An 11,477-nucleotide genomic window follows, 5' to 3' on the forward strand; every position below is an offset into this window, starting at 1 on the left:
GGTCACACCATGAAAGATGGACACTTGTTAGTTTGTCATATGCAATTCAACGCAATTTTAATGGCTATGACTAAGGAAGACGGGCTGGGAGAAGACCACCTTGGCCTAGAGCTGCCCCCTCCCATCCTCTTCCTTTGGGGGAGGCACCAGCTAAGACCACTGAGATCATAAAGTCTCCTGAATAGACCTCAAGTCTCCAGATCAGGCCTATCTAAACCTCCCAATTCAAGGAAGCATGGTGTATTGTTCAAAGTGCTCTGGCTGGAAAGCCCCAGAGTTCTAAATATGACTTTAAATTCCAGCAATTCTGAGCAGGAAGAGATTTCCCCTTAGTCACATGATCATATGCTCCAGCCAGTGACAAGCCCAGGTTCTCAACCTGTGAAGTGGGGTGGGGAGCACACATCAGATTCTCAGGGGACGGCTGATTGTGCATGGCCGAACCTGGCGTGCGAATCTATAGAGAGGGTCTGAAGTACCTGACAAAGGCACTTTCTTCTGCACCATGCCCACGAGGTCAGTGAGCTGACCCAGTTTTCGGGTTTTAGGGATGGGGAAGCTGAAGATGAGGGGGACCTTGAGAGTCTGGGATTCTGGCTTTCAGCCAGGCACCCTTCCAACCTTAGGAACAGACCATGCCAACTCTAGCCTTCTGCAAACTCAAGTGATTTACAATAAAGAACATGATTTTTTCCTGAATGACCAGTGAGTAATTTATCAAGCTGGATTTTGATCAGCCACAGAAAGAGAAAAGGGTCTTTGACAAAGCAGGAGACCTGGACTAGAGCCAGCAGCAGAAAGCCCCCAGTGAAGTCACAGAAGCTTGGCAGCTCACCACATCTTTATTTTGAGCAAGACGAACTGCCTTTCTGATAATACAAATTCGTTCTCCAGAGTTTCGAGTGAGGAAGGCATGCCCAGACCAAAGTCCAGCTTCTCTACGAAGGAGGCCAGGCTTAATGAATCCCAGCTCCTGTGTCACTTAGAATCATGCTGGCCCTAGCATCTAAATGGAAATCTCAGTGGCTTCATGTGATAAACATTCATTTCTTGTCACATAAAGTTTGGTTGGTGGGTGGGGAGGGATCCATTCCATGAAGTCATCTGCGGTCCCAGGCTGATGGAGGCTCTGCTGTGTCCTTCATGTAGCTGCTATGTGGGGGGTTGACACCCAGCCAGCAGGCAGGGAAGAGAAAGCATGACAGACTGGGGAGGTGTTTTTTTGTTTTGTTTTGTTTTGAGACAGAGTCTCATTCTGTCGCCCAGGCTGGAGTGCAGTGGTGCAATCTCAGCTCACTGCAACCTCCGTCTCCCAGGTTCAAGCAATTCTCCTGCCTCAGCCTCCCAAGTTGCAGGGATTACAGGCACTTACCACTAAACCTGGCTAATTTTTAATATTTTTAGTAAAGATGGGATTTTGCCATGTTGGCTAGGCTGGTCTCGAACTCTTGACCTCAGGCGATCCACCCGCCTTGGCCTCCCAAAGTGCTGGGATTACAGGTGTAAACCACTGCACCCAGCCAGGGAGGTGTTCTTGTGGGAGGCACCCATCATTTCTACCCATATTCATTGTCGGAACTCAGGCTTGTGATAGTCCATCTATGTTCCTTGCTCCTTGTGAGTGACATTCCCCTTATTTATACCATTCTCCGCCCTTCTTCATCCTGCTCCGTGGCCAGGAGACTGTCCTGTATGGATTGCAGCAATGGGCTTCCTGTCCTCTGGCTTCTGGTTGGTTTTAGTCAAGGAAGTCTCTGGTAGGAGATTCCAAGGTAGTTCATTTCTCTAGTCCCTCCCTGCTGGCTCCATAGGCTGGCCGTGTTGTCCCACTCAGGCCACAGTTCCTCTGCACTGCCCTCTCCACGCAGTCCTTCCTTTCAAGCTGTGTCACTCTCCTTCCCTTTTAGGCTTTCAGTTGAAATCTGTTCAACTGACATTCAGTAGCCCCCTCAGTGGCAAATGGTATCTTGATTTTCCTGAGATACCTGGCTCCCTACATGTAGGTTCGAACCTAGGTTTCTCCTTCTGGATCAAAGAAAAGAGATAATTTGTAATGCACTGTCTGCTGTGCATCTTCTCCCAACTTCCCATCAAAACTCCATGCTGGCTCCCAGTGCTTTACAGCTGCTTCTCTGTGTTATGGCGTAGTGCTTTGATGAATTAACCTGGGATGATATTTTCACAGGTGGTGATGGGGTCTCTCAGATTTCCCTCTGTAGTGTGTCTATACTTGAAACACACATCTTCACAGGACAATGCCGTAATCCTTAAGAGAGACTGGCAGTGAACTAATGCAGGTATCAGCCCAGCATCCCATCTGCCATCTACCTGGTAACAACTGGACTTTGTCTCTGGGAGCAACTCTTCCTACTGCACCACCATGTCCTGCTCCCAGCAGAGGGGGAAGACCCTTTAACCCAGGCTGGGCCATTAAGAGAAGCCCATTCCTACGGCAACTGGTCCAGATGGTGAGTGATCCAGGACAGGCCAATGGGGTCCTTCCCTGGGATTTCTCTTTCTGTATCTGGCTGGGATGTTACCCCAAGCTAGTGGTAGCTGTGCCTTCTGCCATGAGGGGACACCAGAGAGGCAGAAAGGTGAAGAAGTCCCCGGAGGGTCTGGTCTCTACTTCTAATCTTGGGGCTCTTGGAGCTGTCCTGATCCCTGCAGATCTTTCTTCAATTCTTGCAAAAAAAATTGATATATAATAGTTGTATGTATGTTGGGGATACATACAACTTGGGAGGTGGAGGCAGGAGAATCACTTGAACCCAAGAGGTGGAGGTAGCAGTAAGCCAAGATCACACTACTGCACTCCAGCCTGGGTGACAGTGAGACTATGTCTAAAAAAAAAAAAGGGAGAGTCTGTAATCCCAGCACTTTGGGAGGCCGAGGCAGGCGGATCCCGAGATCAAGAGATCCAGACCATCCTGGCCAACACGGTGAAACCTGTCTCTACTAAAAAAAACCACAAAAATTAGCTGGGCGTGGTGGTGCTCGCCTGTAATCCCAGCTAGTCGGGAGGCTGAGGCAGGAGAATTGTTTGAACCCGGGAGGCGGAGGTTGCAATGAGCCGAGATTGCACCACTGCACTCAAGCCTAGTGCCTGGCGACAGAGTGAGGCTCTGTCTAAAAAAAAAAAAAAAAAAAAAAAATCCTAAGGAATAATAAAAGAAAAGAAACCATGAGAACTACTTAATGAGTTGAGTAAGTTTGCAGAATACAAGACTAACCTACAAAAGTCAATTGTATTTCTATCTATGACAATGCACAACGTGAAAATGAAATGTAAAATAATTGTTTCCAATGCCATCAAAAGAATAAAACACAAATAAACTTAAAGCATAAAACATATATTCTGAAAACTACAAAGCATTGCTGAAAGAATTTAAAGCAAATCTCAATAAATAGACAGATATAATCTGTTGTTGGGTTGTTAAGATGGCAATATTCCCTAAATTAGTCTACATAGTCAATGCAATCCCTATCAAAATTCCAGCTGCTTTTTTTTCTTTTTTTTGCAGAAATGGACAAGCTCATCTTCATATTCATATGGCATTGCCAGTGACCCTAACTAGCCAAAACAGTCTTGTAAAGAAAAACAAAGTTGGAGGGCCCACATTTCCCAATTCCGAAACTTGCTGCAAAGCAACGGTACTCAAAACAGATTGGTACTGGCATAAGGATATAGATTAAGAACAGTTTTTTCAACAAATGGTGTTGGGACAATGGGTGTCCACATGCAAAAGAATAAATTTATCCTCTTACCTTACACCATATGCAAAAATGAACTCAAAATACGTCAAAGACATAAACATAAGAGCTAAAACTATAAAACTTCTAGAAGAAAACATAGAAGTAAATCTTTATAACCTTGGATTAGGCCATGACTTCTTAAACGTAACACCAAAAGCATAAGTAATAAAATTTAAAAATAGATAAACTGAACTTCACCAAAATTAAAGCCTTTGTGCTTCATAGGACACCGTCAAGAAAGTAAAAGAAATCATCCACAGGATGGGAGAAAATATCTCCAAATTATATATCTGATAAGAGAATTGTATCCAGGATTGAGAAAGAATTCCTACAACTCAATAATAAAAAGACAAGCCCAAATTCGGCAAAGAACATGAATAGAGATTTCTCTCAAGAAGATATACATGAAGGACATGAAGAAATGTTAACATCATTGTATTAGTCCGCTTTCACACTGCCGATGAAGGCATGCCTGAGACTGGGTAATTTATAAAGAAAAGAGGTTTAGGGCCGGACGCAGTGGCTCACGCCTGTAATCCCAGCACTTTGGGAGGCCAAGGCGGGTGGATCATGAAGTCAAGAGATCGAGACCATCCTGGTCAACACGGTGAAACCCCATCTCTACTAAAAATACAAAAATTAGCTGGGCATGGTGGCGCGTGCCTGTAATCCCAGCTACTCGGGAGGTTGAGGCAGGAGAATTGCCTGAACCCAGGAGGTGGAGGTTGCGGTGAGCCGCGATCGCGCCATTGCACTCCCTCCTGGGTAACAAGAGCGAAACTCCATCTCAAAAAAAAAAAAAAAAGAAAAGAGGTTTAATTGACTCACCGTTCCACATGGCGGGGGAGGCCTCACAATCATGGAAGAAGACAAGGAGGAGCAAGTCACATCCTACATGGCGGCAGGAGAGAAAGAGCTTGTGTAGGGGGAGAGAGAGAGCTTGTTCAGGGAAAATCCTCTTTATAAAATCATGGAGTCTCGTGAGACTTATTCACAATTGTGAGAACAGCATGGGAAAGACCTGCCCACATGATTCAATTACCTCCCACTGGGTCCCTCCCACAACATGTGGGAATTGTGGGAACTACAATTCAAGGTAAGAATTGGCTGGGGGCGTGGGGGCGGGGGGACGTAACTAAACCACGACAATCATTAATCATCAGGGAAATACAGGACAAACTACCATGAGATACTATTTCTTGCCCACTAGGATTATTAGGGAAATTGAAGCATAGGAGAGCCACGGTGACACCATTTTAAAATCAACTCCATCTTAAAACTGGCAAGGCGGCCAGGCGCGGTCGCTCACGCCTGTAATCCAAGCACTTTGGAGGCCAAGGTGGGTGGATCACCTGAGGTCGGGAGTTCAAGACCAGCATTACCAACATGGTGAAACCCTGTCTTTATTTAAATTTAAAAAAAAAAGAAAAAAAGAAAAAAAACTGGCAAGGCATATTCCTTGCCAGTTATGACTCGTGGTCCTAAATGTTTACAGTTGAGGAAACACCTAAAAAATACCTGCAACAACACACTCCTACAATGACAAAAAGCCCAGATGTCCCACTATCCGTAACAAGATATGCTTTTAAGATGACTATGGTCATGCTTTGATGTACTTATGCACTAAAATGCCAAAGATAACATTCTTTAAATCAACAAAGTACTAAATTTTATCATGCTGTCAGCCCACACACACACAGGCTTAATTTATCTTAGCTTTTACATAGATGAGACTCCTATATGAGAAGAGCGTAAGATAGAGATCGCGTGTTTCTCCTCTTGCTTTCTGAGGACACCCTACTCTGTGAGTAGCTTTCAATAAACTATCCTCTCTCTGCACTTTGTAACTTGCCTTGAATTCCTTCCTGTGTGAGATCCAACAACCCTCTCTTGGGGTCTGGATTGGACTCTTTTTCTGGCAACAGCAGGGCTGTAATTTTTAAAGAAAGATGGACATTAACAAGTGTTGGAGAGGATGTGGAGAATTAGAACCCTCAGACATTAGAATGTAGACTGGTGCAGCTGCTGTGGAAAACAGTTTAACAATTTCTTAAAAAGCTAAAATAGAGTTACCATATGACTCAGCAATCCTGCTTCTGAGTATATGCCCGAGAGAATTAAAAACATATGTCCACCCAAAAACTTGTAGAAAAATGTTCATGGTAGCATTACTTGTAGTAGCCAAAGCTAAAAACAACCCGAATGCCCATCAACTGCTGAATGGATAAACCAAATGTGATCTATCCACAAAATGGAACGTTATGCAGTCGTGAAAAAAGAATAAATTTCTAATACATGCTGTGACATGGTTGAACCTTGAAGAAACGGTGTTGAGTGTAAGGAGCCAGTCACAACATATGATTGTATGATTCCATTTATATGAAATGTTCAAAGAGGCAAATCCACCCAGCCAGATGGGAGATTAATGGTTGACTGGGGTTCGGGGTGAGAGGGTCTGGGAGGGGACTGCTAATGGGTTTAGGATTTCTTTCCAGGTGGATGCAAATGGTCTGGAAATAGGCAGTGGTGGTAATTAATGCACAACTTTGTGAAAATACTAAAACCCACAGAATTGTACACTTGTAAAGAGTGAATTTTAGCCAGGTGCAGAAGCTCACGCCTGTAATCCCAGCAACTTTGGGAGGCCGATGCAGGTGGATTGCTGGAGGCCAGGAGTTCGAGACCAGCTTGAGCAACATGGCAAAACCCCCTGTCTCTACTAAAATCACAAAAACTAGCTGGGGTGGTGGCGTGCACCTGTAATCCCGGCTACATCAGGAGGCTGAGGCACGGAATTGCTTGAACACAGGAGGCGGAGGTTGCAGTGAGCCAAGATTGTGCCACTGCACTCCAGCCTGGGTGACAGAGTGAAAACAGAATAGTGAACTTTATGGCATGTGAATGAGATCTCAATAAAGCTATTATTTAAAAAAAATTATGAGCAAACAGAGGCTCTGCACAGAGTGGCAGCTTCCCCAAAGAGGGCAGCAAATCAGAGGCACTTTCCTAGGCCTGGCAGAGTGAGACGTAGCATGAGGATTAAGAACCCAGGCTTTGAAACTGACGGTTGTGGTTGAATCCTGCTTCCACGTGTCATGAGCTGTGGGATGGTGGAAAATGGACTCAATCTCTCTGAACCTCTGAATTGTAAAATGAGAAGAACTACTTTGTGAGGTTCCTATGAGGGTTAACTTTTTGGTAGCTTAGAATATTCAGTAAATGATAAGTAGTTTTATCATTTTTTTTTTCTCTAGAAAAAAGAAGGAAAGAGGTCTCTGGAAGGCGACTTTGACCTTGGTCTGAAGGTGGAAGGAACAGGCCCAGTTTAAACAAGCGAAAATAGATTTTAGGTTCTAGCTTGGGCTGGAGGGATATGGAAGACCCTCTCCAGGCACGGTGGGTGGTCAGTTGGGGTTCGGGGGGGTGACCAGAGGCAGAAAAACTGCAGACGCTCAGCCTCCTATGAGGCTGCCAGGTCTGTGGGTTGGAAATGGATACTCTGTTATTCAAGTTTTCTGCCAGGAGAAAAATGAGATAAGTTATTACCATCATGTTTTGTTACACAACTTTTCCTCTCACTCTCGGGAAGGAGCTGGGAGCTCCTCTCCCGTCTCACATCTTATATTAAGTGTGAGCCCAAATCAGCTCAGGCTGTCCTCAGCTGAGCTGATAAATCTGCATTCCAATGACCACCAGCAGCTGGCCTGCTAGGGCCGGCATCTCAGTGAGGCTGTCTGTTTTCTTCTCATCAATATTTGATTCTTGCAGAATAACAGATGATGATGATCTCATTCTTTGTGCTTTTGCGTAGTTTTCACATGGTCTACGGGGACGAGGTATCTAATTAAAGTGCCATTAGGAGAAACCGTAATAAGCATGGCTCACGCCCGTGTTGCCCTTTGTCTAGACTTTTCTTTCTCCTATCTTGCATGGCTGCCTTGGTCAAGATAAAGCATATTTGTGAGCTGTATCAGTCACGGTTCAGCTGGAGGAAACCACAGTGCTAATTTTAGCGGGAAAGGTATCAGGGGTGTACAAAGCCACTGGGAGGGCTGGAGGAGCGGGTTCCAGGTGGGGCTCCAGGGACGAGCTGGAACCTCAGCACTGCAGCAGTGATGCAGAGGGCGGGGGCCGCACTGCCCATGGAGGAGTGTCAGCACGCCAGCCTTGCTGGAATGCCCAGCTTCTCCTTGACCTTGCTTGTTCAGCCACAAAAATGCCCTCACTTCACTTCCTCCTCCCAACCTAGGCCAGGGCATCGAATTGTCAGATCCTAATTCATATCCAAAACTCCAGCTGCTATGGGACCAGGTGAGTTTACTTTTCAGCTTTCCTGACTCTGAGGGAGAGAAAGGGCCCTTGATGGTGTGAACCAGGCCAACCCACCAGGACCTTACATCGAGATTTTAACATGTAATTTGGTTCAGTACTTACTCGAGATAACTAACAATCCTTTTATTGAATTTAATTAATTAATTAATTGTTTTTTTGAGATGGAGTTTTGCTCTTGTTGCCCAGGCTGGAGTGCAATGGCACAATCTTGAATCACTGCAACCTCCACCCCCAGGGTTCAAGCGATTCTCCTGCCTCAGCCTCCCGAGTAGCTAGGATTACAGGCATGCGCCATCACACCTGCCCAATTTTTTCTATTTTAGTAGAGATGGGGTTTCTCCATGTTGGTCAGGCTGGTCTTGAACTCCCGACATCAGGTGATCCGCCTGCCTCAGCCTCCCAAAGTGCTGGGATTATAGGCGTGAGCCACAACACCTGGCCAGGGCCTACCCAAGTTCTAAGTGTGCCTCCCTTATGACCCAGATCTTCTGTGTCTGAGAATACACCTTTCACAAAACTTCTCACATACATGCAGACATATATTTATAGAGATGTCCTCTGAAGCATGGTTATCGTTACAAAATGTGGGGGAAGTCCAACTGTCTAGCAATGGGGTTTGATAAGTAAATACAGTGGAAAACCCTGCAGCTCATGTAAATACAAAATCTGCAAGAACTGATGGGCAAGGACTCGTGATGCCTCTGCAGGTTCAAGGCTGGGGCCCTGGGCCATCTGCCAAGTGGCGATGCTACCCTGTCTGTGAACATTTGGAGCTGGTAAAATGAATGATGATTCAGAGAACATGGCACGGAAAGACATAATTGCTTTTGTTATATAAGATAATTTCTGGCCGGGCGCGGTGGCTCAAGCCTGTAATCCCAGCACTGTGGGAGGCCGAGGCGGGTGGATCACGAGGTCAAGAGATCGAGACCATCCTGGTCAACATGGTGAAACACCGTCTCTACTAAAAATACAAAAAATTAGCTAGGCATGGTGGCACGTGCCTGTAATCCCAGCGACTCAGGAGGCTGGGGCAGGAGAATTGCCTGAACCCAGGAGGCGGAAGTTGCGGTGAGCCGAGATCGTGCCATTGCATTCCAGCCTGGGTAACAAGAGCGAAACTCCGTCTCAAAAAAAAAAAAAAAAAAAAAGATAATTTCTATAAATTAGTTCAAGGAATTAGGCTAAAAGTTTGGTCTGCATCTCCAGTCTGCATATCTTCCACATGTCAAGAGAATTTTACTTGCCTCTCAACTGCCCCAAGTGAGAAAAAAGAAAATGGACTTGGATGTGTTGTCAATTGTTTTGGGATTACAAGAGGGAGGAGCATTGCCTTGGGGAGGGAGGCAGCAAGTGACCTTGCTGGAGACAAGCTGATTTGGGTTCGCCTGCTCGTCCCCTTACCCCATCCCTGCCTGCCTAAGTTGGAGAGGGAGTAGGGGCTATAAGTTCCACTTCAACTTTGCAAAGTTTCAAAGAGAAAAGTCATGAGTGGAAGGTTGAGAAGTTCATGTGGGTGAAATGCAATCATTGTAATATCCCCTTGTGTGGAAAGCACCCCTCCTGCGTAGTGATGGTCTCTTGGAGTTCTGAACCTTTTCCCTCACTAAATTTTAAAAAAGAAATTATTTGGGGCTTGGAAGAGAGAAGGGAGTCTTCCCTGCTTTGTGGCCAAAACCTTCCTTAAGATAAATGTTCTTCAGGGAACTGCCACCACCACTGGAACAAACCTACCACCCCCACCGCCAGCAACGAAGAGGACAGACGCAGCAGCTCACGCCTGAGATCCCAGCACTGTGGGAGGCTGAGGTGAGCCGAGTGGCTCACTTGAGCTCAGGAGTTCAAAACCAGCCTGGGTAACATGACAAAACCCGTCTCTACCTAAAATCTAAAAAGTTAGCGGCGTGTGGTGGTGTGCCCGTAGTCCCAGCTACTTGAGCGGCTGAGGTGAGGGGAAGTTGAGGCTGCATGAGGTGAGATCACCCCACTGCACCCCAGCCTGGGCAACAGAGTGAGACCCTGTCTCAAAAAAAGAAGAGGAATAGTAATAATGTGATGCTATGTGCGTAGAAAAAATATTCTGGAAGAGCTTTTGCAAAACAGCGGCTATTCCTAGGCAGGAAAGCGGCAGCCTACAACGAAAACAAAACCCTCGGTGACCATTGGGAAGTGTGGAGTCCCTGGTGTTGTAAGTCACACACAGGCATGTATTAATTGTTGCAGTACAGCGGCCTGGCTCCCAGCAAGCTGTCCCCACAGGCTCCCTGCTCTTGTTTTGATAAGATCAAAGTCCGCCTTGGACAGCTCATTTTCTGGTTAATGGGGTGTTCTTATCAACTGAGAGAACAGTTACCTGCTAATGCAAGTGCCCGCCCCTTCCCTGAAATACGGCTCCTTCCAGCTTGGGCCTGGTGCCTGAGATCCTGCCATCTGATCACATAATCTGGGAATTGCAGTTTGTTGGGCTCAGAGGGCCTGACCCTCAAGTTTCACCTTGTGGGCAACCTCTGTGAGTGGAAACCATGTCTCACCCTGGACTTGAAGGTCAGCGCTAGGAACAGAAGTCATCAAGAGCAGGAAAAAGGATGAGGAAGTGCCTTAGGGATCAGCCTCGGCATTGGTTTTACATTTTTCACTGCAATATTAATTATTTTACGTCACTTTATTTGCTTATTTTTCAGGCCACAAAGGGAACACTTTGAGAAGGACAGGATGGAAGATCTTCAGGCTCTGCCACCTGCCTGGCACCCACCCCTTCTGCGGGACAGTCAGGACGATCAAAGCCAGTGCTCCTGAGGGCCCCTGATCTCCAGCAGGAAAGCAGACACTGGTTGACAGGTAGCTCAACCGCTGGCCTGAGTGAACTGGGTGGCGGCTTTAGGACCTCGAGACCCAGTCGGCTGAGTGACTGGGGGTGAGAGAGTGTGTTTTTTCCTGGGGTGCTGTAACAAATTACCACAAACTTGGGGACTGAAAACAATGGACATTGGCTGGGTGCAGTGGCTCACGCCTGTAATCCCTGTACTTTGGGAGGCCAAGGTGGGCTGATGACAAGGTCAAGAGATTGAGACCATCCTGGCCAACATGGTGAAACCCTGTCTCTACTAAAAATACAAAAATTAGCTGGGCACAGTGGCACGCGCCTGTAGTCCCAGCTAATCAGGAGGCTGAGGCAGGAGAATCACTTGAACCCGGGAGGCAGAGGTTGCAGTGAGCCGAGATCACACCACTGCACTCCAGCCTGGCGACAGAGTGGGACTCCATCTCAAAAACAAAAACAAACAAAAACCCCCTCAAAAAACAATGGACATTAATCATCTCACAGGAGGTCCACAATCAGGCAGAGATTGGTTCCCTCTGGACACTCTGAAGGGGAGTCCCTTTGCTGC

At 46.4% G+C, this 11,477-nt stretch overlaps 1 protein-coding gene across 3 annotated transcripts in view; it reads left to right on the plus strand.

Moving 5' to 3' along the window:
- The window catches only part of ETV7 (ETS variant transcription factor 7), a 46,949-nt gene extending 35,873 nt beyond the window's left edge, over positions 1-11,076 (plus strand). For 2 of the 3 annotated variants that reach the window (XM_037736247.1, XM_037736249.1), the window contains one exon: positions 3,525-4,109. In XM_037736247.1, coding sequence (XP_037592175.1) covers positions 3,525-3,696 — 172 coding nt within the window. In that variant the 3' untranslated portion in view covers positions 3,697-4,109. Of the gene's footprint in view, positions 1-3,524; positions 4,110-10,769 lie in introns of those variants that run through there. The other variant, XM_017522605.2, reaches the window with a different exon arrangement.
- The last annotated feature ends 401 nt before the right edge of the window (positions 11,077-11,477 follow it).

The sequence above is a fragment of the Cebus imitator genome, unplaced genomic scaffold (genome assembly GCF_001604975.1).
Source record: "Cebus imitator isolate Cc_AM_T3 unplaced genomic scaffold, Cebus_imitator-1.0 Scaffold24, whole genome shotgun sequence".
NCBI classification, from domain to species: domain Eukaryota; kingdom Metazoa; phylum Chordata; class Mammalia; order Primates; family Cebidae; genus Cebus; species Cebus imitator.